This window comes from Triturus cristatus, chromosome 6, assembly GCF_964204655.1.
Source record: "Triturus cristatus chromosome 6, aTriCri1.1, whole genome shotgun sequence".
Taxonomy (NCBI): domain Eukaryota; kingdom Metazoa; phylum Chordata; class Amphibia; order Caudata; family Salamandridae; genus Triturus; species Triturus cristatus.
The window spans coordinates 1,065,806,472-1,065,829,927 of NC_140589.1; the positions used below are offsets into that span (position 1 = coordinate 1,065,806,472).

The 23,456-nt window shown below is 43.8% G+C and overlaps 1 protein-coding gene across 1 annotated transcript in view; it reads left to right on the forward strand.

The window, feature by feature from the left end:
- The window catches only part of FRMD1 (FERM domain containing 1), a 574,048-nt gene that overhangs the window by 131,884 nt on the left and 418,708 nt on the right, over positions 1-23,456 (forward strand). Inside the window, exons 3-4 of the mRNA XM_085611901.1 lie at positions 11,007-11,086; positions 17,622-17,698. Of these exons, the coding sequence (XP_085468027.1) occupies positions 11,007-11,086; positions 17,622-17,698 (157 nt within the window). The remainder of the gene's footprint in view (positions 1-11,006; positions 11,087-17,621; positions 17,699-23,456) is intronic.

A 23,456-nucleotide genomic window follows, 5' to 3' on the forward strand; every position in this document is an offset into this window, starting at 1 on the left:
TTCTTAAAAAGCCATTATGTTCCATGCTCATAGGTGGTATTTCTGTACAAATGTATGCTGATTCAGGTTCACCGTATACAATAGTAGATGAGGAAACGTGGAAATCTCTTTTTGTGGCACGTTTAGGCAATAAACTTCTAGAACCTGACATTCAACCAGTGGGATTTTCTGGTGAAAAAATTGACATGGTTGGGTATAGGTCATTGCTTTTTGTTTTCAAGAATAGACAGACTACCAGCAAACTATATGTTGCCAAGAAGGGACCTTCAGTTTTAGGTTGGAAGGATCAAGGAAAACTTGATATAATCCTTAACCCCAACAGTCCAGACCCGGTCATGGTACTTAATGAAGACAATTCGCTTTGTAAATGTTTGCTAGAGAAATTTCCCAAAGTTTTCAGTGGGAGTATAGGAAACCTGAATGACTTTGAACATCGCATCATATTGAAATCCGATGCCTGTCCGAAAATCCACAAAGTGAGACAGATTCCCGTTCTCCTCAGAGATGATGTGGAGAAAGAACTAGAGAAGTTAGTCAAGGTGGACATTATTGAGCGTATTGAATCCACTGAATGGATTTTTCCGATTGTTGTGGCAAGACGTAGCAACGGAAAATTAAGATTGTGCGTTGACCTTAGACATCTAAACAATAATATTATCGTAGATAAGTTTCCTCTTCCCAAGATCTCGGAAATGTTGTCTTTGGTGAAAAATGCAGAATGGTTTTCCACTATAGATCTTTCTGCCGCTTACCATCAGATTTCCCTTGCAGCTTTTACTACCCCTTTCGGGTGTTTTCAGTACAAAAGGCTTCCTTTTGGTTTAGCCTCTGCGGCTGCTATTTTTCAAAGATTGATGTATCATCTATTTGGTCAAATTAAAAATGTAAGATGTTTTCAAGATGACATTCTTGTGTTTGGAGCCAATAGGGAGGAACACAATAGAATCCTTTGTGAAGTCTTTACTATTTTGGAGTCCAAAGGATTGACTGTTGAGCATTCCAAGTGTAAGTTTGCTGTGAAATCTATCACTTACTTGGGTCACACCATCAGTAAAGATGGTATTTCTCCCAAACGTTCTTTAATAGAGGCTATTCGTGATGCACCTAACCCCACGAATAAAGAAGAAATTCGATCTTTTCTAGGGTTAGCTGAATTTTATTCCAGATTTGTAAGGAACTTTTCTGCAAGAATGTTCTTCATTAGACAACTCCTTAAGAACAAAGCAAGGTTTTTATGGAGCACAGAATGTCAGTCTAAATTTGATAACATCAAACGTGCTTTCGTAGAAGCTCCAGCTCTAAAGGGATTTGATCCTGATTTAGACAATATTGTCACAGTAGACGCTAGTAACAAGGGGTTAGGTGGCGTATTGTCTCAGATAGGACCAGAAGGGAATGAGAACATTGTTGGTTATGCTTCTCGTGCATTGTCCCCTTCTGAAGAGAAATTTTCCGTTATTGAAAAGGAAACCCTTGCATGTGTTTGGGCAATGGATCATTTCCGATCTTTCATTTGGGGTAGGTCTTGTTTAGTACGTACTGACCATAAACCCTTGGTTAAACTTTTAACAACGGAAGGGATTTTGAATGCCTCAGCTAGAATCGCTAGGTTGTCATTGAGGTTACAAGACTACATTTATCAGATTGTCTATGTTCCTGGGAAAAAGAATGTCATTGCGGATTTCTTGTTCAGATTACCCATTGAAATGCATGAGTGTGATTCTTATGATTTGGATGATGAACAAGTTGCTTTGATTCACAATCAAGGTTTGTCCAACTTTGATGAAATTAAATGGTCTAATAGTTATAGACTTGATGCCACTCTGCAAAGGTTAATCATTTTTATGAATATTGGTTGGCCTTGTAAAAGTAAACTTCCTAATGCATTTAAACCCTTTTGGGAAATAAGGCATGAGCTTTCTGTCACCAAGGGGTACAAATGGTCTAATAGTTATAGACTTGATGCCACTCTGCAAAGGTTAATCATTTTTATGAATATTGGTTGGCCTTGTAAAAGTAAACTTCCTAATGCATTTAAACCCTTTTGGGAAATAAGGCATGAGCTTTCTGTCACCAAGGGGTACATTTTTAGAGGTGATAAAGTTATTCCTCCTCTTTCAATGAGAATGAAAATTGTTAAGCTTTGCCATGGGGAACATAGTGGCATTATCAAAACCAAACAAAGGGTCAAGCAATGGTTTTGGTGGCCAGGGATTGATGTTTTGATTGAGCGTGTTGTGCGTGAATGTGTACCTTGCTGCAATTCGGACAAATCTTTAGTCACTTTGAGGCCGAAATTGGGTGAATCCTTTATTCCTGAAAAGCCTTGGCATACTATTGCAATTGACATCATGGGTCCGGTTGGCATTGAGAAAAAGTTCACTATAGCACTTATTGACATTTTTTCTAGATGGCCTGTAATTAAGGTTGTTGACAAAGTTGACTCTCAAGAAGTTTTGAAATTTCTTGATAGAACATTCATTGAAGAGGGTTTACCTGTTCAGGTTATCTCTGACAATGGAGTTCAGTTCATGTCCAATTTAACTCAAGAATATTTCAAGAGAGCTGGCATTAAACATAGGACGACCTCGCTTTACAACCCTTCTGGTAACGGCATGGTTGAGAGATTCAATAGAGTTCTTAAAAACTCTATTCAAATGGCTGTTCAGAACAGTTGTGACTGGGAGGTGCAAATTTTCAAAACTTTGTGGATGTATAGAACAACACCCCATGAATCTTTAGAAGTAACACCTTTTGAAGTCATGAGAGGTCGAGGTGCTAGAACTAAATGCAATCCTGAATGGTTATTAGAAAGTACTTCTACTGCCTTACCTTTTGATGTTTTTAGATCCAGAATAGTTAATAAATGTAACAAGCATCATGAAATGTATAACAAAAAACACAATTCTAAGGATGTTTGTATAAAAGTTGGTTCTTGGGTCAGGGTCAAGAAGCCTTGGAAAACAAGCAAGGATGAAAGTCAATATTTCGAACCCTTGCAGGTTAAGAAGGTTTTAAGAAATGCTGTCCAATTGTCAGATGGTAAAGTTTGGAACCTTAAAAGAATTGCTGTTTTTCGTCCTCCTCCTAATTTTCCGAACCAAACTCCTTCTTTGGTAATTAACCGATCACATGATTCCCACTCAGAGTGGGATATTACTACAAAGAAGGATGGGAATGCGATTGATTCTGATACTCCTAACTGTGTTAATGTTGGTCATGATTGTCTTAATGATGATGTTGTTATTCCGGGGGAATGTTGTAATGAAGAATCATCTCCTTGTGAACAGCAAAACGATGTAGAATTGTCATCTGAAGGGGTTCATGGGAAAGATCAAGTCATTACTGATGGACCAAGTTGTAGTACCAAACGTACTCGTTCTAAACCAAAATGGATGTCAGATTATTTCTGTGATGTAGCATCTTAGTTTTTTTTTGATTTGTTGTCAATTGTTTTGATTATTGTGTAAGGGGATGATGTGTTATGTCATGTATTATTTATCTCGTGCTCTACTTGTGTTCCTCGTGACACTGTCCACGAGAGAGGGGAGATTCTAGAGTGTGGGGACAGTTGGATTGGATGTCGAGGAGAGAGCGGAGGTATGACTCTGCTGATGCCGTGTTACTTGGAATAAATACCTAAAATGATTTCCAGTCTCCGACCCTGACTTTACAACATGGTTCCCAGTCTCGCCTGGACCACTTCTTTACACACCACGTATATTCCTGCACAGGGTCTCACAGGTTACACACCTCTCCAGAGGGCTCTCTGATCACTCTCCGATCTCTCTCAAATTGCATACCTGCTCCCATAAACCCCCGTTCTGGTGGCAGTTGTCCCCATGGCACCTACGAAATCCAGATTACCAAGACATGCTCCACAAGGCAATTGAAGACTACCTAGACACAAATACTGCCTCTGCACCGCCCCAGTGCTTCCTCTTGGAGACCCTGAAACCCACCTTGCGTGGTGTTTAAATCAGCTATCGCATCCAAGAGAAATGCACACAATGAGCACAATTGGCAGACCTTGAGGCAAGACAGATGTCTCTGACGACGCAACTCACCCTAGCCCCTAGTCCGCTTCTCCGGTGGAATTTACTGCAAACGCAACAAGAAATACAACAATATCTAATGGGGGAAGCCAAAGAGATCTGGGAAGCATCACAAAACCAAATATATCAGTGGGGCGATAAGTCGAGTAAAATGCTCCAGAGGCTATGCCAAGCTGACAAATCCTCCGCTATAGTGCCTACCATACGAGATGCCGATGGTGGGCCTATGCTCCTCGCCTGAGCAGGTGGCCTGGAAAGTCGCCCGGCATTTTTCCTCCTTGTATGTGCGTCGCGAGCAGTTATCGGAGGACCAAATAGCATACTGTCTTAGACATTGTACCACGCCGACTCACAGATCACGTGCATGACCAACTCGAAGCGCCCATTACTTTGGACGAGCTGACCGCGGCTCTGCATGCCATCCGTCCGGGGCAGGCCACCAGACCCAACGGGATCCCGATGGAGTTCTTACAGCCGCATATGCACATATTAGGCCCCCACCTACTTGCCGCCATGCATGACGCACATGAACAGGGTATATTACCCCGGGACTGGCGACATGCAGAGATAGTTTTATTTCTCAAGCTAGGACACCACCCCTGGAAGGACCGCCTCGTGTGTGGCTGATTTAATTCACCCAGATCAATCGGGCTTCATGCCCCATAGGGCCACCCACCACAACATAAGGAGAGTACATAATGTCATAGCGATGGCCCCTAGTTTGGGGCACCCCACTGCCCTCCTATTGGCAGACATAGATAAAGCTTTTGATTTGCTCAACTGGGTCTATATATTTCAATTACTTGAGGCGGTAAATTTCGGCCCTCGCTTTATAGCATATGTCAGGCTAATCTACACTAATCTCACGGCCTCAGTTCACATAGCTGGACATCACTCTGATCCCTTCCATATCCATAGAGGCACAAGGCAGGGCTGTCCACTATCCACGCTGCTGTTCGCCCAAGCGGTGGAACCCCTAGCTGCCTGGGTTTGTGGCGACCCAGTGCTCCGAGGTTTCGAATGGTCCCTATCGCACTCCGACCGCATCGCACTCTACACGGACAATGTCCTCTTATTTCTGACAGACGCGAGGTTCTCGGGACCACGTATCCTGCAAATCCTCAGACTATTCAGGGAAACTACTGGTCTACACACTAACCCCTCCAAATCTGTGCTTTTCCCAGTATGCGGCAACCAAGGCCAAGGTACCTGGACGACACAGCTGATACATGCGACAGAAGGTTTCAAATTTCTCGAAATCTTCATATCGCCCTGCCCTAAGGTTTCATGGGCCAATAATATTAGCCCACTGGTAGCTAGTCTCACTAATGAAACGACCACATGGTCCTCCCTCCCACTATCGCTGTATGGCCGGTCTGCCATCTTTAAAATGGACTCGTTGCCCAGAATTCGCTACAAATTGCAAAACTTCCCTCACAAGATTCCACGATCCTGGTTTGCACAAGTTAATGCTATACTTAATAAATTTCTCTGGAATGGGGGTGCAATCAGAGTGGCTCTTCACACTTGCACTCAGTCTACTTACTGCGGGGGAATCGCAGCAGCAGACGTTTATGCCTATTATGTTGCCTCTCACGTCCTGATAATTAACGAATGGTGGTATAACTCTCCAACTGACCCAGCTTTTGCACTAGAGCATGCTGCAATGGGGAAGACCCTTCTCCTCCAACTCCTCTATAGCTCTAACACCCTTGAATCATTGCCCTCGGAGTGTAAGGTGGGGATTCAGCTTTGGCGGGCTACAGTCCGACAGATGGTATGGTATGGAACTCTAACCCAAACAACCCCCCTGTGGTATGGCACGTATCTTCATCCTGTGGCGGCCCTACAGGGTTTCCGTGGGTGGGACTTGATGGGGATCTCTCCCCTGGGAGATGTCATTCGGGTACCATATTGAAATCATTACAGCAGCTTCTTTGCGACTTCCAACTGCACAAGACCCAGTTCTATAAATATCTTCAACTTCGTCACGCTTTGACCCACCCCCCCCCTGATTCAGACCCTAGAATCCCTCCCGGAATTCCATCCCCTTGAGGGTAGCCTCTTAATGGGGGACCTGGGCCTACATAAAATTAGACAAATATATAAAACATTGACAACTCCCACCCGGACCACCCTCGACAAGACTAGACGTGCATGGTAGGAGGACATTACCGACGTGACGGACGCCGACTGGGCGGAGGCCATAGCCAGCCGTCTGAGCGCGACGCTTTCTACACGGTTTCGTCTCATGCAATTCAAATATTTACATCGCGCATATTATACCCAAACCAGACTCTGGTCAATGGGAGCTATCCAATCCCCTACATGGTTGAGGTGCAAGAGGAAGGATGGGACATTTTACCATATGGTTTGGGGGTGTTCTGCATTGCAGCCCTTCTGGCGCGGGGTCTCCTCATGCCTCAGTAATACACTATCATGGGAACTCCCATACGATCCACAACTCTTTCTTTTAAACAGCACTGACGAGAGAGGGGGCAATAAGTACAAGCATCATTTACTCTTTTTAGCCCTCCCTATTGCCAAACATGACATTGCACAGCTATGGAAGGGGACCTCCCCCTGACCCTGGGCAAATGGAAGTTGGAGCTAGATAGATGTATGGGTGCGGAAATTACATTATTTACGGCACATGGCTGTCCCAAAAAACACCACAAGATCTGGGCTCACTGGGCAATGTACCGTGGGATTGACCTCCCCCCTCTACCATCAACTGACCCCTAACTGAGGCCACTATGTAGGTACTTTCCCCTAGACTTATTTCTTTCTACATTGGGCTTGTCTGTATTTCAGCGACCGTATCCTGGGACTGTTGACTTGAATCTTGAACTGTCTGCATATTGTTTTTTTGAGTTTCCTGCATGTTGGCAGAATTTGCTAAATAGAAAACCTTTGAAATGATGGTATTCCTGCTCATTAATGCCTTTTTACAGGTACTTGTAGGGTTTATGCCCAGACTTCACTGGAATAACCTAATAAAATCAGTTAAAAAAAAAAAGGTGGCAGGCTCATGGCGGATGGGGTCCAACTGCTTGCCCTAAGGTAACTGTAGCTCACACACTCACCATGCGCTGCTAATTCTCCGCATATTACATCCCTCATGACATCTTCTATGACATCATTGATAATATCAGTGCAACATTTGCTGTAAAATTATTTATGACATAACTGTGCATGGCAGGAATGCGAGTTATAGTTACCTTAGGGTTCAAGTTATAGTTACTTGAGATAACTGTAACTGTAACTATAACTGCTAAATGTCTATAGTTTTGTGCATGTAAAATGTGAACCTTACTATAACGTCTCTGTGACCTTTGTTTTTTTATGGAATTTCTAAGGTTTTTTAAAATTTCATTTCCTAACTATATTGTCTCTGTGACCTTTGGTTTTTAAAGTGAAAATATACATAAAATTGTTTCCCAGTAGATGGATGGATGGATGGATGGATAGATAGATAGATAGATAGATAGATAGATAGATAGATAGATAGATAGATAGATAGATAGATAGATAGATAGATAGATAGATAGATAGATAGATAGATAGATAGATAGATAGATAGATAGATAGATAGATAGATAGATAGATAGATAGATAGATAGATAGATAGATAGATAGAGCAGTTTGATGGATCTGCATGAAACTTTCCAAAACAACTTAACCCACTTTGGATCTTTCATGGAAAGTTTTGCGGTGATATATCAAGATGGGTGGCAGAGAAGTTTGGGGAGTTGGGGTGTCCCATAAGAACTATCTTCCTTTTTTAAATTTCCATAGAAAACTTTGCTCTCAGGAAAAAATGGCTGAACTGAATCCCACCAAATTTAGCAGAGACCTTAAACTTTACCCAGAAAGCATGCTTGTTAGGATTTGGTGTAAATCCGTTTAGTTGTTTTTGAGAAAAAAGTTTTTAAGTGTGCTTGGGTTGGACATGAAGGGTTAACCCTGGTAAAAAAAAATAGAGATATAGTCCTGTGTAAATTGTAAAAATTAACTGCTTCTGATTGGTCTATGGAGTTTTTTCTCCTTTTGCCATTTCAGTTCCGCAGTACTGGTACCAGACACCAGTACCAAAATTATCTGATTTGTTGGCTGTGTTAAATGTTATGGCTGCCATTACAGGACTCGGGGATTCTGTTCCCATGCCTGATAAAAGACTTATTAAGGGCTTGTAAGTGCGGTGGTGTGTACATCTGACTCCCAGAACCATTTGGGAAGGGGTGTTCAAAGGGACACACCAAAGTAATAAAACTAAAAGCTTATTTTGTCATCTGTACCACCGTGCGACCCACCATGGCCTCAGTGTGATATTGAGGTGCTCAAAGTAATAATAATAAACAAATGCTGTGTGTACTTGTGGTTAGCCACACTCTAGGGCGCTGTGTGCAGGCCCGTGCACAGGTGGGTAGGCCACCCCACTTGGGTGTGGCAACCCTGCAACAGTTGGGTGCAGAGCCTGGCCTGCTCTCTGGCCAATCATAGCTTCACACAGCCTTTGGTACAGCAGGTGTTGGCCACTGCCGGGAAGTTGGGGCAGATCCTAACCACAGGCTACAACCTGCACCCAACTGCCACTGTAAATGGCTTTTGGCCATGCACAGCAGTGGTTGACTACTCCTGGGAGGGAGGGGTTGGGCTCAGACCCTGTGGCCAACTTGCTGTGCAAAGTCAAAAGACTTGCACAGAGGTGGTTAGTCACTCTCCGGGGGGTTTAGTGCAGGTTGCATAAGGGGGTTGGGCACATGCTCAAATTAGAATCTGATTAAAAAAACACTGAGGAGAAAGAGTAAAGTGATGTTATAGTTAGGTATGGCAATAAGATCTTTGATTACATAAAAAAATTTAATTTACTGAACAAAACAAAGGCTAAAATAATGTTATTGTTAGGCGTTGATAAAGAACAGAAATTCACAGTTATAGTTTAGTGAACTAACTATAACTCGAGCCACCATTTTGCATTGCTTTATGACCTCACAAATGACATCACTCATGACATGTTAAATTACATAATTGATAACATCTCTGATGACATCCCAAATCACTTCATTGATGACCTCACTGATGACATCATCCAATCATCGTAAAAGTGTCCCACAGGCTTAATAAACTGCAAGTACTTCAAAAAGCTACATTTTTGCATCACCAATCATGGGATAGTGAGCAAAATCTTTGCCCACATCCTAGACACATAACATACCTGCCAATCAATCAATTAGTCAATCAAAAAGTTTAATTTCAGGCACCAAAGTGACCTTGAAAGTACACATTAAAAGCAGCAAGGATAAGCAGCAAACAGGTCTCTCTAATTGTGATAACATACATAAAATTAAAAAAACATAATCAATAAGTATCATACCTGCCAACTCATCCACATTTCATTTGTTATTCACCCCCCTAACAAATTAAATGTTTGTTTATACTTTAATGGGCTAAAACTTGTACACTGTCCAAAAAAGTTAGTTCTCTGTTCACCTTAATGGGATCACCCTCTCAATTATCTCACATGACTGTAATTGTAAGTATGGAATGTGACAGGTATGCATTAGCCACTGATATGACATCTTCAGCAGGGCATCATGGAGAACCCTCGGTGGTTTGGTAAAATACAGTACACACATTTCCAAAATGAGCCTTGCTTACAACCGCAGTGTGAATTCAACCATCTCCAAGTGGGCTACTCCTACATGCTACAATATTGACAAATCTGAAATTCCTAAAAATCTTCAGCGAAGTTCTAGAAATAAACATCCACACCTTATCAATGTCCTCTTTACTTGCCTTTGTCTATATCACCATCTAACAACCATTTAACAAGAGCATGTGCCCAGAATACCTCTTGCATGCAATACAATGTAAATAAAAGCTTTGGCTTTTCTGACAGTTATTTGTGACATGTGTTGGCTTTTTGCCACATGTTTCAAGAATTCGGGGGGGGGGGACTGGGAGTCTAATTAGGAGGTCCAAAAGCCCGTGTTCCTAGACAGAATCAAAGTTTCAACAAGGAGCTAATGTTCCTATGAAGGATAAAGAGGAAGGCACAATCTCTCAGAGGGTGGAGAGTACCCGACGAGCAGCACCACCCTAAGATGAAGCATGACATCCTCTAGCGGATGTGTGAGGGCACTATGAATAGTCCAGCTGACTGTCTCGATCTAGTACTCTGACACAAGGTACTCTCCACCCTCTGAGAGATTGTGGCTTCCTCTTTATCCTTCATAGGAACATTAGCCCCTTGTTGAAACTTTGGCTTTAAGCCACAACCTACTGTACAACATTCCTTTGCAACGCACATCAAGTGTGCTCAGTCTTTGCATTGTTTAACATGGAATCCAACAATAAGCTTGTAGGTGGTGATGAACGTTTTCGCACACTTTGCTACACCACTGTCTTCTATATGAAAGATATAGGCTAAGCTGTGCATAAAGCATGTGAAATTTCAAGTGCACCAAACTATCCAATTTTTTTGGGACTGGTGGAAGAAAGGGAGTAATTTAGTATAGAAATGTTTAAAACAATGGAAAAATACGGGTGTAAAAATAAGAACTTTACACTTTTCCCAACTGTATATATACGTACTATATGCAGTATCAAGAATATGCACTCATAAGGTTAGGGAAGTAGGTGCAATCAGTAATGGATATGAATCCCATATATAGTCACACACACTTTGATATTCGTAGTTTACGCTTGCCTGTGACAGGAATGCATATAAATATTTGATCAATCGTAAACAACAACGATGCATAGGTGTAATCTAAGCATGTCATATTTTTCAGACCTTTTCCTTCCCTTTGTGAAAAATGTTTTACACCCGCTCGAGTAAAGTGGCAGTTATTAATGTAAAACTGAGGATGAGTCCGTATAGGCTGCCTGTTGCTTCTCTGCTGATGGGAGATGTACTATCTAAGATAAATGTTCTTCTTTTTACAGACAATGAATATGTTTTCATGGATTTGGACCAAAAGATCAGCAAATATTTTCCCAAAGAATGGAAGAAGGAGAGAAGTAAAGTAAGTCCACCTTTGTAAAAGGCATTGATTGGGCAGCAGTAGGAAGTAGAAGTTGCAACATTTTTTCCCAGTACCAATTGATCAATGAGTGATTTTCAACTGTAATTCTTAATGATAGACTTTTCTTTTTTTATAACTTTAAATTTGAAAACCCTTATATAGATCATCTTTCGTACTTTTAAAGAAGTGGAGAGATTATTTTAGGTTTGATGTTTTTTTTAATTGAGTATCAAATATATTAATCATTAGGCCTTAGAAAGAATACGTGAAGTATTAACCTAATTACTTTCTCATTTTGCTTCACAGTTTAAGATACACTTTCTAAACTCCATTTGTTTAAACATTTCAGTCAATTAACACAATCTAACAGTCTAGATTTTTGGAACGTAAGACCTCTGCGTTCTTCAATCTGACTGTCAATCCATTATTCAGGATTTATAAAGCACAGCTAATCACCCGCTAGGGTATCCAAGCACTTGCAGGCCATTTGGAATTTCAGAAGTGAGGTGATAGTCCGAAGGTGCCTGGGGAGGCTATTCCAGGTCTTTGCTGTGGTTTTGGAGAAGGAGCATCCTCCACTTCTGCTTCGGTAGTTGCGGGGGGTATGGGCAAGTGAAAGGGAGGCAGAGCATAGTCTTCTTGATGGTTGCTGGAAGTTCAGAAGGTGGATAATTTAGGTGAGTCCTTGGTTGCATAGAACCTTGTGTGCATGGGTCAGCAACTTGAAGGGGAACAACCTTTACAACGCAACTTTTACAACGCACTACCATTACAACGAAACTGTTACAACGCAAATGCATTGACAACGCATGCCATTACAACGCAAGTCTTTACATCGACTTGCACTAGATGGCGTGCTAACATTAAAAATAGTGTAGTTTACTATCCAAACACCTTCCCTACTGTTACGTGGACTGGAGTTAGAATAGTAAATTACACTTTTTTAATGTTAGCACGCCATCTAGTGCAAGTCGATGTAAAGACTTGCGTTGTAAAGACTTGCGTTGTCACTGCATTTGCGTTGTAAAAATTTCGTTGTAACAGCATGCGTTGTAAAAGCATGCGTTGTAACATCATACATCCCAACTTGAACTAGTATCTCTTCTGTATGAAGGGCCAGTGGAGTTTCCTGAGGTGAGGTGTGATGTGGGTTAGTCGGAGAAGGCTGAGGATAAGTCTGGCTATGGCGTTCTGTATGGTCTGAAGTCTCTGTAGAATATGTGCAGCAATTCTTCTGTAGACGGCATTGGCATAGTCCAGTCGGCTGTGAGGGCTTGTGTCACTGTGCGTCTCGTGTGTAGGGGTAGCCACTTGAAGATCTTATTTAACATGCGCAGAGCGAAGAAGTAGGGGGAGGAGACGGCATTGATCTGTGATTTCATGATGAGCTTGTTTTGCAAGAAGTCGGTTACTTTATTATTTCTGTGTTTACGTAGGGCAGGCAGGTTTGTAATACATACATCTTTGAGTACCTTTTTTTATTGTCTGGGTGTGATGTTTTGCCCTGAAGGGAGGTCCTCCACCTCCTACTGTCTTTACTAAGATGAGGCCGTGACACTGGGCTTGGTACAAGTGATTCTTTTAGTCGTGTTAAACAGAATCTCCGGGTGGCCGGGGCCCAATGGAGACCAAAGAGAAGGACTTTAAACTGAAACAAGCCGAAGGGTGTGGAAAAGGCGGTTTTGTCTCTGATGTTAGGCTTTAATGGAATCTGTCAATATCCCTTTGTGAAGTCTATGGTGGACATTATCTTGGCGTCTCCGAGTTTCTCGATAAGTTCGTCCACCCAGGGCATTGGATATGCATTGAATTTCGACACTGCATTGAGTTTGCGGAAGTCGATGCAGAAACGTATGCTCCCATTGGGTTTAGGTACTAAAACAATCGGAGAAGACCAGGCACTATGGGAGGGTTCAACTATGTCAGCCTCTAGCATTGCTTTTATCTCCTGTTCTACTGCCTCTCTTCGGGTCACGGGAATACGATAAGGTCGTTGTTTGATTGGTTGTGAGGTGGTGGTGACAATGTCATGCTCAACCCAGGATGTCCTTTCGGTTATACCGGACAGGACAGATGGATAAGATGCACACAGAGTCTTCAATTGGTTTTTCTGTTCCCTTGTGGTTTGGAGCCCCCCAGTTGGGCTGAGGCTGGTTTGTTGGTTTTTGGGGCATCAGCGATACCTCTAGGGGTTTACTCAGGGTAACATGGCATACACGGGCATTTGTACATGGAGACACTGGGACCGGTCCCTCCCACGCCTTCAATAGATTGATGTGGTATATTTGACTTGTCTTGTTTTGATGTGGAACGGCTACCCGATAGGTAAGCGGGGTAACCTTGCTCAAAATAGAAAATGGGCCCTGCCAGGTGGCTAACAGCTTTTTTTCGGTGGTGGGTAGTAAGACTAGAACCTGGTCCCCTACTGCGAACTCCCTCAACCTGGCGTTTCGGTCATAATATCGTTTCTGTTGGTTATGGGCCTTCTCCATATTCATGTGAACCTCGTCCCATAATGACGACAAAGTATCCCTAAGGGATGCACTATATTGTAGTAGGGGTTTCGCCTCATCCTCCTCTTCAGTCTGTTGCTCCACAGCCATGTCCAGGAGCGTACGGGGCCTTTGTCCAAAGAATAACTTCAACAGTGAGAACCCAGTAGACTTCTGTTCATGTGTCCTGATGGCAAAAATGACTAGGGGTAATTGTCGGTCCCAATCCCTTCCGGCCCGATCAATGCTTTTTCTCAGCATTGTTTTGATGGTTTAGTTGTACCTTTCCACGAGGCCGTCCGTTTGGGGATGATTTACTGCTGTCCTTATTTGTTTGATCCCTAACAAGTCACACACCTGTTTAATTAATTGGGACATGAAGGGAGTTCCCTGATCTGTGAGTAGTTCGTGTGGGAACCCAACGCGCGAAAACAAGGTAATCATGGCTTGTGCCACTGCCTTTGTGGTGGTAGTAGTCAGGGGGAACGCTTCCGGAGAGTAGGGGGGCTATATACTGACCCCATCTTTCCTGGGGCCAGGAGGCTGTAGTCGTAACACGTTCCCAATTAACTAAAAAATAGTCGGGATTGTCCCCGTTTTGGAATTTTTGTAGGACCGACCCAGGCACGTTGGGATGTACCCTAGCACTAGATATAGCGTCCGTGAGTCTCAGAATAGCGGTATCTTGTACCTGCTGGTTATTGGTCAAGAGGGTAGCTTGGTCTTTGAGAGCTGCATGAAAGTCCTCACGGTCCTTTTTTGCCTGCTTGGTCTGTTGCTCCATGACCTGTTGTAGATGGCGTTGTCCCTCTGCTAACTGAGCGATGATGGCCTCCATGGTTATGGGTTGGGTCATTATATCAGGACCGAAAATCCCACTTCTGACACCACTGTGATTTTTTGCCCCGAAGGGAGGTCCTCCACCTCCTACTGTCTTTACTAAGATGAGGCCGTGACACTGGGCTTGGTACAAGTGATTCTTTTATTCGTGGTAAACAGAATCTCCGGGTATCGCAGGTTAACAGAAGAAAACCATAAGGGAACAAAACAAAGGTCTTCTTCCTCTGTAAATCAGGCTCCTGGGTCTCTTCCTTTCTACGCCGGGGTCCCGGTCTGTCTTACCTGGGCCGTATGACTCTGAGCGAAGGGACAGGGTATAGGAAAGAAAAAGAAACAAAAGCGCTTTTAGTCAGCTGTTCTATTAACTGCGAGGATGGGGGAAATAAGGGGTTGTCCACCAACACCGGTGTCCCTAAAGTGCAGTGTCTAAGTGAGGGGGACTCAATGTGTTGTTCTTGGTGTGGCCCTTAGACCTGCCCACCAACCCCTAAAAGAGAAAGGACGCGCGGCTGCCAATTGCCTGGCGCCACGACCCTCCAGGGCCGTGGTACAGGGAGAACCCGCCTCTGTGTCCCTTCTTGGAGAGCCGGTCCTGTTGGCTTTACTCGTGTGCTCGCCTCCAACTCCCGCAGATCGGTCAGGCTGGATGTCGTCTTCCGCTGCGTCCCTCGTGGTCTCCTCGATTCTGCTGGTCTCGTTGGCGTCTTCCTCGTCTCCTTCCGTCCGTCCTCCTTCTGCCAGCTCGAGCGAGCTTCTTCCCTCTGTCTCTGCCTTTTGTCCCTCTTCCAGGTTCCTGCTTCCGGCGCTTTGTGGCAAAACGTCTAGACCGTCACCACTACTTCCTGTTAGTGGTATGTCAGCGGCCATGTTGGAGTTCTCGGATCTTCCGAGCGGTGGTGAGAACTCGGTGTCTTCACCACACAGGGTTTGAGGGTTTCCTGAATGGTCTAAACATTGTCATAAACCGATTTATATTTTCTAGCATTCAGGGCAGTAGTATTTTTCACATTTTATTTATCTGTGTGGGCGTGACAATATATTTTTTCTTCCTCTTGGTCGATGTTACAGCTTGTGCAATTTCATTTTCAGAATTGCAGTTGAGTTTGTGGTTGAAACCGGGGCTGCAGACAGCACTTAAAGTAGTATTAATTAACTCCTTACTTTTGGATGTTAGGAGCAAAATAATTTATTTTGTATGTTTAAAACCATTAAATAGTCATTTTAATTTTCAATAACCATTTTATTTGGCAAGTAAATGTATTTGCTGAAAGATATACATTTTTTGTAACTTCTTTGCCCAATGAGATTTCTTTCGTTGCTCTTTACTGTGTATGAAATTAATTGGACTTGTAAGTCGTGATTTCACTGCAGAACACACAGTGCATGCCATGCTATAAGTTGCTCCCCTAGTACTCAATAGAGGTGGGGGGGCCAAAAAATGAACAGGGCCAGTAGAGCCAGAGCCGAACTAGAGCAGAGCCAAGGGTCTGGCTTGCTTCTTCGAGCCAGTGCACTAGCCGAACCCCGAAAAATGTGCTATGTTAAATATGAAAAAAGTGTATTGACATGTAGAAGTTTTGACATCAATCCATCACATTGTAGCACTGCACTGAGATGTACTTATTACAAGTGATAATTTTAAACATGAACCATTAGTGTACTAACAAGGAAAGAGAGTTGTCATGTAAACCCTGTACATGGCCTAGATTATTAGAGAGCAATATTATGGCCTACTAAATCACACACAAGTTCAACTGGTATTCTGAACTCAAATTTTTAAAAGTTTTTTTTTAAGCGGTAAAAAGGTGATTTGGTGCAATAAAATATTTGCCTAAGATAATACAATTTAAGCGGGTAAGTCACAATTTATCCACATTTTCTGGCTTCACTTTGTACAAAAAAGCCACTAAATTGGTATATATTTGTCTTGAATGTTTGATGTTAACACTTTGTCTTTACCTCTTTGTGCATTTTTCTCAACCTGATGATATTGGGGCACTTTACATGACCAGTTACATCACACAAGGTCACATTCATTTTTACAAGCACTGGCAGATTAAGTGATATGCGAAGAATCACAGGATGTTGAGCATAGGCTGAGACCTGAGCCTGGTTCCCCAGATCCAAAGTCTGCAGCTCTGGCCACAAAAACCACATCATGGGTAGAGGGAGGGTGGCAAGCAGAAGCCAATTGAAAGCTTGGCTTGTTATAGGCTGAGCCAGGCTTCCGGCTTGAGCCTTGCTTGAGTTTTCAGTGGCTCGCCCACCTGTAGTGCTCAATCACTTATTACTCAGCATTTCCTGCTCAGGAACTATGTGAGTGCATAGGCTTAGACATCATTTGCTTGAGCGAATAAACCAAAGGTGGTGCAAGTTTAGCGCAACAATTAAAAAATATCTTTATTGATAAACACATGAATAGACAAGTATTGGCTAATAGCTTACCTTCATTAGCAGGCCATGCAAACAAAAATCTTCAAGACTCGTTTTCAATACACTTTACCACATTGGCTCAATTTAATGCAAGGCCTGGGCAAAACTTCTCTTTTGCCAGAGCAATCAGAGTAATTATAGTAATTCCAGGTAACTCTTAGAAGCTAAATTACCAATATCAACTCAATTACGCATGCTTGAGTAATTTGGGAGGAAAATCCTGCTGCAAGAGAACATTTAGCGAGTGCTAGCAGCTGCTCGCACTCACCATTTGACGTCTGTTGCATTTAGCGCTATTTCTTAGGGCAAAATGCATCCTTGTGTCCATTTTGAGCTGAGACAGTGCTAAATACCAGGGGTAAATTAGGGGAAATCCTAACCTAAGTCAACATTTGCTGCAATTTCTTAATGCAAAATGCATTCTCATGTCCATTTTGAACTCACGGATGCCTTTTTGTGCTAAGAAAATAGCACTAAATGAAGAATAGCTCTTCTTGTGTAACTCTGCTTAAGTCCGAGTGATTACACTACACGGAATTACGCAAGTTACAACCAGTCCCCTTTTTAACATGTGTTTTTTTAATCGTGCCTGTTGTACCTGCATTACTGAGTTAAGAAGTAATGACGTGGTGCATTGAATGAGAACTTATAGACCAATGTAATAGGCTGAATAGCTTGGCAGACTACAAACCAAAACAGCTATTTACGATTCTGCTTTTTAAGCAACTTCACTGATCATGTTTTTCTTAATTTTTTTTTTAAACAAAAAGAGCTCCAGCAAATTTAGCCCATGCTTTATCACTTTCTTCAGAGTCCAGTATTATGTGGAGAACGGCAGAATAATAAGGTAATTAATTACTACATGCAATTGTAAAACATTATCTGCTTTTTTACATTAGTCGCAACATTGTTCGTTGTTCCTTGGTTATTTATATTTTGAGAATTGTGTTCAGTGAAAAAAAACGCCTGCCCATCCTTTTCAGATGTATCTTAAAAATGCAGTGCTCTGCCCAAGCTTTTGCCCCTACTATATGCCACTCCACTCTATGCCACTCTACACCACGACACTCTACACCTTCAGACACTCTACCTTACACCACACCACTCTAAATGACTCATCTCCACCCTACTCTATGCCACTTTAAGCATCTCCACTCTACTCTAAGCCACTCTACTTCACTCTACTCTATGCTGCTCTACCCTACGCCACTCCACTCTACATCACTCAACTCCATTCTACTCTAAGGCACTCCACCATACCCTATGCCACTTTAAGCCTCCCCATTCTACTCTACCCCACTCAACTTCTCTCTACTCTATGTCGCTCTACCCTAAGCCACTCCACTACACTCTATGCCACTCCACTCCACACAGTGCCACTATATGTCACTGTACTCTATGCCACTCAATGCCACTCTACTATATGCCACTCTACGCCATCCTATTCAATGCCACTCCACGCAATTCTACTCTACCCCACCCAAGTATTTTCCACTGTCCTCTACGCCACTTTATTCAGCACCACTCAACACCACTCTATTGTACACCACTGAGCCTGTACCACTCTACTGCATGCCACTCCATTCCACTCCACTCAACTCTGTCACTCTACTTTATGCCACTCTACCCTTTGCCACTCCGCACAAGTCTATTCCACTGTGCTCCAAACCACTGTACTCCATGCCACTCTACACCACCCCACAATATGCCATTCCACTATACTTTACACCACTCTACACCACTCCACTCTGCACCAGTCCACTGCACACCATTCCACTATAAGCCATTCCACTCCATACCACTATACTCTATGCCAGTCCACACAATGCCAATCTACGCTATTCCGCTCTACACCACTCCACTACACACCACTCCACGCCACTCCACTTCACTTCACTCTACACCACTCCACTCTACGCCACTCTGCTTCATGCCACTCTACTCCATCCCACTGTACTCCATTCTACTATAAGCTACTCTACGCCACTCCACTCTACACCACTTCACTCTTCTCTATGCCACTCTAAGCCACTCCACTCCTCACCACGCTACTCCACAGCACACAATTTGACTTGACTCTACTCTACTCTGCAGTTCACCACACCTTTCTACACTACTTCACTCTGCTCTACACCACTCTACTTCACTCCATGCCACTCCTCTCTATGCCATTTTAAACTAAACCACTGTCCTCTACACCATTCTTCTCTATGCTTCCCCACTCTAATCTACTACACGCAACTCTAATCCCTGCCACTCTACTCCATGCCACACTACTCAACACAACTCTTCTCTACTCTATGCTACTTTGTCACCTAACCTACATCACTTTACGCTACTCTATGAAACTCTACTCCACTCCTCGTCACTCCACTCTAAACCGTACCATACCACTATGGCACTCCACTCTACACCACTCCAAATGACACTACTCTATGTCACTTCACTCTACACTATACAACTGCACATCCTTTATGCCACTACACTGTTCTCTATGCCACTCCACTCTAACCCACTCCACTCTACTCTGCTGTATGCCACTTCACTCCACACAATGCTGCTCTACAACATACTCTGCCACTCAACTCTACACCACTCCACGCCACTCTACTCTGTCACTTCACTCGATTCTACTATACACAACTCTACTCTACACCACTCTATTATACACCAGCCTACTCAGTGACCCTCTATTCTGCACCACTATACTCTGCACTACTCCAATCTATGCCACACCACTCAACGCTACTCTATGCCACTCTACTTTAAGCCACTCTATGCCATTACACTCTATTCCATGCCACTCTACTGCACTCCATCCTACTCTATGACACTCTACTCTCCCCCACTCTATGCCTCTCCATTCTACTCTATGAGACTCCACTGTACACCACTCCACTCTAAGTCACTCTACTTCACTTCACGCCACTCCACTCTGCCACACCACTCTGTGCCATGCTACTGTGTGCCACTCTACTCTATGCTGCTCCTCACTGCACCACTCAACTCTGTCAATATACTCCACACAGTGCCACTCTACACCACTTTATGCTACTCTAGTCTGTGTCACTCTACTCTACTCCACTCCAGTCTATTTCACTCTATGCTACTTCACTCTATGTCACTCCACTTTGCACCATTCTACTCTATGCCACTCCACTCTACGCCACTCCACTCCACACAGATCTACTCTACATAAGTCTATTTAATTAAACTCTACTCTAGGTCGCTCTACTCTGTGCCACTGCACTCTACACTCTACTCTAATGCACTCTATATCACTCCAGTCTATGCCACTCAATGGCACTTCACTCTATTCCCCTCTATACTTGCTACTCTACTGTACGCAACACCCCTTTTCTATATACTACTTTACCCTACACCAAGCCACTCTGTGCCACTCTCTTATATTCAACTCTACTTGATACCACTCCACTCTATGCTACTCTATGCCTCTCCACGTCACTCTACACCACTCTACTTCTATTTCCAATATGCCACTCTACTCTACGCCAACCCACTAACTTTAAGGCAGGCTCATCATGGCTAAAATACATTGCCAAAGCCAATAGCTGTCACGCAGGTGATAGATATTGGCTTTGCCAATGCTGATTTACATAGGTACACACACAACATAAGAGGAGTAAGCATCACTCACCTCATGTTATTGGCCATTTGGTGTATCATTTCATCACCTACGAAGTACTTCCATTACAATGCACTACATGTCAAAAGTAACTTTAGCAGGTTTGCATTGCTTTTCTTTGCTCTTCTGTTGGGCTTTTTACCCTCTATCTGCTACCAATTCATTTTCACCACTTGATGGGAACATATTGATTATACAATAAATGTAGCCGGATTTCAGTGTTGTAATCATGTGTGGAGCATGTAATGCATTTCCACATGCATTACCTGTTCACGATTTATTGTCTAATCCTGTAATGTTGGCGCTTTTCTCAATGGTGCATTTAAATGTTTGGTTGCAAGCAGTTTTGCTGCAGCTTATGGATATCTTCATTCTTTCAGTTTGTGGCTGTATTTTAGAGTTCATGGTCATCGTTGTGGTAATTGCAGCAAGCCTAGAATGTTACAATTTGATGTCACAAATGTGTGGAGCATGTTTTCTTGTTGTGTACGCATTTATATTGTATCTTTATTTTAAAGAAAAGTGTGCCTTTACTGCCAAGGTATAAAGGTCATTTTCTTTTAAATCTTGAGTTCCATTCTTTCCTATCATTATTATTTTCTGTGTTCAAAGAGTAAACAACTATCCTCTAGGTAAACTGTAAGGATGAAGATGAGAAAGGACCCACTTCAACTTTATTTTCGGAGGCCCCACTTTGTACCTGGAATTATGTGCTGCGCTTAGTATGGTCGTAGTTAAAGTAAATTGAATTCATTCGAAGCATTTCAGGCTTGATGTACAATTCTCACTCACAAACCAGGGATGTGCAGTTTTTACACCAACTGTTTTGTGAACAGAACAGCCTGCTTACTGAATGTTAGTTAGATCGTCGAAATTTGTGACACCGTGCGCCTGCGTGCCAGTGCAGGGATGAAGCCTGCCTGCAGGGGACAGCAGATCACCATTCTTGCATTTCCATTACAAAGCCGATTTTTTAGGTCTCGCCTGAGGCAGGGCTGCTCTGGCGAGACTTTTAGTAAGGGGGCTTCAAAAAGCTGACCACACGCTTTTGCTTGTGTGGCCTAAAGCGTGCGGTTATGCGCACGGTTACGCGCACAGGCGCCATCTGACTTTCCTCTCTCGTCAAGGCTCATTAAGCGCATCGCTCGTGGGCACCCATACAGCGCGCGCACATCGCACACCACTTGCCAGACGTGCCTCTTTGTTTGAATGTTTCCTGGACATTTTAAACACGCACACAAAGCTAATCCTTGTTTTGAATGCTTCCTGGACATTTTAAACACGCACACAAAGCTACCCAACAACAAACTACTGCGCTTGCCAAACTTCTTCGCACACTAAACAGACAGTTGATTTACGGCTTATTTTTCTGGTTTATTGACAGCGCGCGCACATCGCACACCACTCGCCAGACGTGCCTCCTTGTTTTGAATGCTTCCTGGACATTTTAAACACGCACACAGAGCTAATCCTTGTTTTGAATGCTTCCTGGACATTTTAAACACGCACACAGTGCTACCCAACAACAAACTACTGCGCTTGCCAATCTTCGCACACTAAACAGACAGTTGATTTACGGCTTCTTTTTTTTGGTTTATTGTTTCCCAGAACAAATAAAACATTGAAAATTGGGTCATTTACTCTGTGGTTTGCGCACTCTGTTAATTTTTTTATTTTTTATTATCCCACAGGGCAAGGTAACATTAGCTGTGTGCTTCCAACTATCAGCCTTAGTTATTCACTCCTGCACATTTGGAGGGAGTTCTTTACCACTGTAACTAGCAAAGACACTGTCATGGCAGCATCACTCAGCACCACCACAGCATCACTCAGCGCAACAGCAGCATCACTCAGTGCCACCACAGCATCACTCAGCGCCACCACAGCATCACTCAGCGCCACCACAGCATCACTCAGCAACACCACAGCATCACTCAGCACCACCACGGCATCACTCAACGCCACCACAGCATCACTCAGCACCAGCACAGCATCACTCAGCGCAAACCACAGCATCACTCAGCGCAAACCACAGCATCACTCAGCGCAAACCACAGCATCACTCAGCACCACCACAGTATCACTCAGCGCCACCACAGTATCACTCAGCGCCACCACAGTATCACTCAGCGCAAACCACAGCATCACTCAGTGCCACCACAGCATCACTCACGGCCACCACAGCATCACTCAGCACCACCACAGCATCACTCAGCACCACCACTGCATCACTCAGGGCCACCACAGCATCACTCAGCGCCACAACAATATCACTCGGCTCCACCACAGCGTCACTCAGCACCACCACAGCATCACTCAGTGCCACCACAGCATCACTCAGCGCCACCACAGCCTCACTCAGCATCACCACAGCATCACCACAGCATCACCACTGCATCACTCAGCGTCACCACAGCATCACTCAACATCACCACAGCATCACTCAGCGCCACCCCGGCATCACTCAGCGCCACCCCGGCATCACTCAGCACCACCACAGCATCACTCAGCACCACCACAGCATCACTCAGCGCCACCACAGCATCACTCAGCGCCACCACAGCATCACTCAACGCCACCACAGCATCACTCAATGCCACCGCAGCATCACTCAGCGCAACAGCAGCATCACTCAGCGCAACAGCAGCATCACTCAGTGCTACCACAGCATCACTCAGCGCTACCACAGCATCAGTCAGCGCCCCCACAGCATCACTCAGCGCCACCACAGCAACATTCAGCGCCACCACAGCATCACTCAGCACCACCACGGCATCACTCAATGCCACCACAGCATCACTCAGCACCACCACGGCATCACTCAGCAAAACCACAGCATCACTCAGCGCAAACCACAGCATCACTCAGTGCCACCACGGCATCACTTAGCACCACCACGGCATCACTCAGCACCACCACGGCATCGCTCAGCACCACCACGGCATCGCTCAGCACCACC